The sequence below is a fragment of the Phaethon lepturus genome, unplaced genomic scaffold (assembly GCF_000687285.1).
Source record: "Phaethon lepturus isolate BGI_N335 unplaced genomic scaffold, ASM68728v1 scaffold13130, whole genome shotgun sequence".
NCBI classification, from domain to species: domain Eukaryota; kingdom Metazoa; phylum Chordata; class Aves; order Phaethontiformes; family Phaethontidae; genus Phaethon; species Phaethon lepturus.
The window spans coordinates 1-5,000 of record NW_010512674.1 but is presented as its reverse complement, the minus strand read 5'-3'; the positions used below and the strand labels follow the sequence as shown (position 1 = coordinate 5,000).

Genomic DNA, 5,000 nt, shown 5'->3' with positions numbered 1-5,000 from the left:
CTGCTTTTCACCTTGTTCAGCTTAGTAAATACGGGTAGATGTGAACTGAGATGAGCCTTCTGTTCTCTGGTTTTGCACCTCCGGATAAGTAGTGGTTGTCTGGTGACAAGAGGGGTGACGGAGACCTGCTCATACACAGCTGGACGCTCAAGGCAGTGGTTAGGTACTTCGGTGTTTTTAAGGACATATATTCCCACAGCCAAACTGCGTGTTGACTCTGTGGCAGGAAAAAACCCAAGTTGTCTGCTGAGCAGGGACCAGGTACAAGGCTTTCTGTACGTCTTGCTGGAGCACCTGACAAATGTATATGATTTTTATATATGTAATTATTGTAGACCAAAGCAATTGGGGGCCAAATTTAGCTAAGATGCTTTTTTTTGCCTTCAGGACTGTGCTAACACGGCAATATCGCTTCTCAGGACCAGAGGTAGGATCTCTGCCATGCCTCACCACATTACCATGGCCAGAGAGAGACTCTTGGGCCCTGCAGTCCCTTCTGTGCCGTAGACTTGTCCTCAGGCCAGTCCTATTTTCAGTTCCCAGCTTTGCCTCTGATCTGTTACCTGACCATAGGAAGGTCACCAAAACTTCCTTGAAACCTTTCACACGCTGTATATCCTGTCTGGTCTAGATCTACTACAGATTGCTTGGTCTACCAAATGCTACGGTGCAGTCGGAAGCCGATATTTGTGCTTCTGTAATAAAAATTCTGGGAAAGGAGCTATCCCTCACCCTGTGTTTGTACGGTGCCTCACGCCAGGGAGCACTGATCTATTACAGATAATAAATAGTCATCAAATTGCTTATCTTTCTACCAATTCTGGCTCAGAGGAAGATAAGATCATTCACCTGCAGAAACCTTCATTGGCTGTGAGCCTTTTTGTGCACAGTTTGTATATTAATATCAAGCAGGATTTAGTCTATTAAATTTAAGTGGTACATGGTGTACATGTTCAGTACTGCCAACACTTTGTTTTTCAATAGATGTGCTGTGCATATTTGTTTTAAGCATCAGTATCATTGTATGATTTGATGATTTTGAGTTACTCAGGCTCGCTGAACAAAAATTTGTCTTCAATTTTTTAAAAAATGTTTGTAAATAATTTATTAAAAATTGCAATTATAAAAACTTGCATCAAAGTTTAATTGTACTAATCAAACCTTTTTAATTTATATTATAATACTGAAATATTTTTGTTGCTAACGTTTCAAAGAAAGCAGGAACATCCAACAATGGGAAACTATTAACTAATTATCTGCAGTGAGTACTGAAATGATAAAACAGCCTTTTGGAGCTGTAGCTTCTTTTGCAGGTGCAGTGATAATGTTTTCTTTTCTGGTTAGAGCAGTTCATTTCAAAGTGGAAAACAGGTCTGACAGCTGGGTAAAAAACATGTTCTCCTCTTCCTCTCTGTGGTTATGAAACCGATGGAGGAGGCTAAGACACTACCTAAATCCTGAAGGATGTGAGGTCCAACTGAAAACAAGAGCAGGAGCATATTCCGGACACTGAAGTGCAACATTTTAGGGGACTGTAAGCCAGTAATACCACGTTTGTTTGCAGTCAGTGTTTTTCTAATGTATATATCTGGCCTCTGGTCAAGAACTGTCTTGTATCTCTCACATGTAGAGGTGTAGAAGTCTGTCTGCAGGCACCAGCAGCGATGCCGGGGGAAATGTGCACGTTAGCAAGAGCCGCCTCTACTGTCAGAGCTGAGCCTCTGCATAAGCCTTTGTGTCCAAGGCCATTTTGGTGTCAGAATCTGTACAAGTACCCTTGAGTTGCCTTAGGAGCTTGATATCTCCCTGCTCACAGTAAGGAGAATGTCCGTGCTTCATTCTGCATCCAGCTTCCCAAACACTAGTTCTTGTTGTGTATCAGGGCCATGGTGACCAGAAGCAGTCTGTACACTTGACCTAGCCATAGAGAGGACCTGATTTTTTTCTTCCAGTAAACCAGTTATTTTTTACTTTCTGTTTTGATAAAGGTTGTTTGCTGTAATGTCTTGAGCAGATTGAAAATATTGTTGAACTAGAAGTTTTCAAATACTGCTTTTCTTCACTTTAAGTCTTTGTCCAAACGTTGCTTGATGCCATTATAAACCCAAATTACAAGTCATGTCATTCATAATTTTCAGTACTAACTTCTAAAATATTAAGAAACTGACTAGATCCATGTTTAATAAATACATTAAAAGTTGTACACATCTGTTTTGTGCACAGACAACATTCAGTCCATTTAGAATAAAGGATACCTTTAACTGCAAATCTTCATGTTTATGGTTAAAGAGCAAGAATGAACATTTCTTTAGGAGAAGGGAAACAAATACAATAAATAAAGGTTTTTGCTGGTGAGTTCAAAATTTGGATGTCTCTAGGAGGCAGGAGTGCCCATGTATGACATACGTCCCTTTTGTTTGTGGTAGTGGATAAGGAACACAAACACGTGGTTTTTCCTTGATTTCGCAACTGCAAAGTGGGGACTTTGCATTTCTACCGCACAGGAGTGCTGAGATGTGATGATACATCCTCCATGTATGCATCACTATTAAAATTCGTATTATTTCCTCCAGATATTTATTTGTGTATATATGTAAACTTCTCCAATCATTTTCTGCCATGCCAAGGCAGTTTAGGTAGTCTGATGTCTTGACTTTGATTCTGTGTGAGCTTTTAAAAAATAACAATCAAATTAAAACAAGTGAAAAACCCTGCTCACAAAGCATTCAATACCTATCTCTGTTATGTGGTAGCTTTTTTTTTTTTTTGGTGGCGCAGTGGATCTAGTCTTATGGTGCAGCAACAGGTGCTGGAGCATTTGCCATTGTTCTAACGCTAGCGAAGTAATTTACCAATATCCCATGCTCAAAACTTTCCAGAACATCTGGGTTTTTTTACTTTGTTCCCTGCACGTTAGTTTCAGAACCTTTTTGACTTACATTAAAAAAAAAAAAAAGAAAAGATATCCCCTTCCCACCCACCCTTGGGAATTATTTTACAGCAAAGGGGACCATTGCAGTTCTTTGTCTTATCTCTGATTACTAAAGGTCATGAAATTTAATCCAATATTTGAAAATCCCTTGGCAACAAATCATTGTGCACTAAGCATGGAACAAGAGAGGTCAGGGCACATCCCCTTATGGAACAAATAAGTAGGCAAGAAATGACCAGACTATCGTAGTACTGATGTATGCACATGCTACAAAGAAAGGAAGACGTTTCCCAGGATGTGCAGGGAAGGTCATACAGTACCACCTTGGTCCCAAATCTGGCAAGAAGTATGACTAAGTGTGACCCCATGTTGTGGTTTAACCCCAGTCAGCACCACGCAGCCACTCATCACTCCTCCCTGGTGGGATGGGGGAGAGAGTTCAGCCATCTCCAGGAAAGCAGGACTCCATCACGCGTAATGGTTACGTGGGAAGACAAAACGCCGTAACTCTGAACGTCCTCCTCTTTGTTCTTCTTCCCCCAGCTTTATATGCTGAGCAGGACGTCATATGGTATGGAATATCCCTTTGGTCAGTTGGGGTCAGCTGTCCCAGCTGTGTCCCCCCACCAGCTTCTTGTGCACCCCCAGCCTCCTCGCTGGTGGGGTGGGGTGAGAAGCAGAAGAGGCCCTGGCTTTGTGTGAGCACTGCTCAGCAATAATGAAAACACTCCTGTGTTATCAACACAGTTTTCAGCACAAGTCCAAAACACAGCCCCATCCTAGCTACTGTGAAGAAAACTAACTCTATCCCAGCCAAAACCAGCACACCTCAGTAGATGGGCAAAACGTGCCACCCAGGGAGCAATGAGCATTTTCAATTCTCTGTGTCTGAGTCCTGGTACTCTGTAGCCCGTGCCCCAAGTCCCAGTGGGACCCTGAGACGAAGGTTAAAAATACTTGAAGGTACATCTGGTAGGAGGAGGGTTGTAGCCCTCTGGGTGATTAACTGAAGCTCTGGAACATGAGATTTTGTTGCAGTCTTTATCTTAATGTGTAGCTGCAAGTGTAATGGGAAAGCTGAGGCAATCCTGTTCTCCCCAAGGCCCTTGGAGGGTAGGGACAGAGGCAACTTCCAGAGCTGCGGATGCTGTGGTTTCAAACGATTTCTGAGTACTAACTGCAGGCTGAATGGGAAACAAATACTGAAGGAGGATTGTCGCTTGTTGAAAACTGCTGCTCCATAGGAACTCGGGTTTTGGATAGTACGAAGGGAGATGGCGTCACCCAGGGCAGTGCTTTTTCCTCTGTTAAAGATATGGTGCTCAGACCTAGCTTTCTCACAGCATTTGCAGTTTTATTTTCCATTTTCATAAGAAAACTCCATCCTGCCACGCATACGTACCACAACCATGACCCGTAAGGAGGCTGCCTCCCTTCAGGCAGCTACCCGGAGCAAACCTAGCTGGGGATGCTTGCCACAGGTTCACCTCAGAGCAGCCTTTCCTTTGATTTCGGACTCCTCTGCTTCCTCTGTTGCAAAGCTGCTCCCTTAATGTTGTGCAACGCTCTTGCAGGCCAATCTGCCCCTGCTGCAGCGGGAGCTGCTGCACTGCGCAAGGCTAGCCAAGCAGAACCCAGCCCAGTACCTCGCCCAGCACGAACAGCTGCTTCTGGATGCCAGCACCACCTCACCTGTTGACTCCTCAGAGCTGCTTCTCGATGTGAACGAAAACGGGAAGAGGCGAACTCCAGACAGGTGAGCCCCACCGCGCCTTTCGCGCCCCGCTGGGAAGTGCCCCGCGGGTCGGAAGGCGCCGAGCTCCGCTGGCGCAGGGGGAGCGTGTGGGTGGGTGCCTGGGGGGAACCGGGATGGTGTTCCCTGCGTGTGGGTCCTGCCTTCATTACAGCTGTGCAATGGCCAAATTACCTTTGTGTACGTGCGTGTGCATGTATATATAGGGGTGTGTGTGTATATATAGAAATATATATAATATATAGAAATATATAAAATATATAAAAATAAATGGAAACATATAATACAAACATAAAAATATAAAAATATATTTAT

At 43.7% G+C, this 5,000-nt stretch overlaps 1 protein-coding gene across 1 annotated transcript in view; it reads left to right on the top strand.

Moving 5' to 3' along the window:
- LOC104621254 (protein CBFA2T1-like) overlaps positions 1 to 4,692 on the top strand; it is a 58,794-nt gene extending 54,102 nt beyond the window's left edge. The window contains exon 5 of the mRNA XM_010287689.1: positions 4,507 to 4,692. Coding sequence (XP_010285991.1) covers positions 4,507 to 4,692 — 186 coding nt within the window. The remainder of the gene's footprint in view (positions 1 to 4,506) is intronic.
- The last annotated feature ends 308 nt before the right edge of the window (positions 4,693 to 5,000 follow it).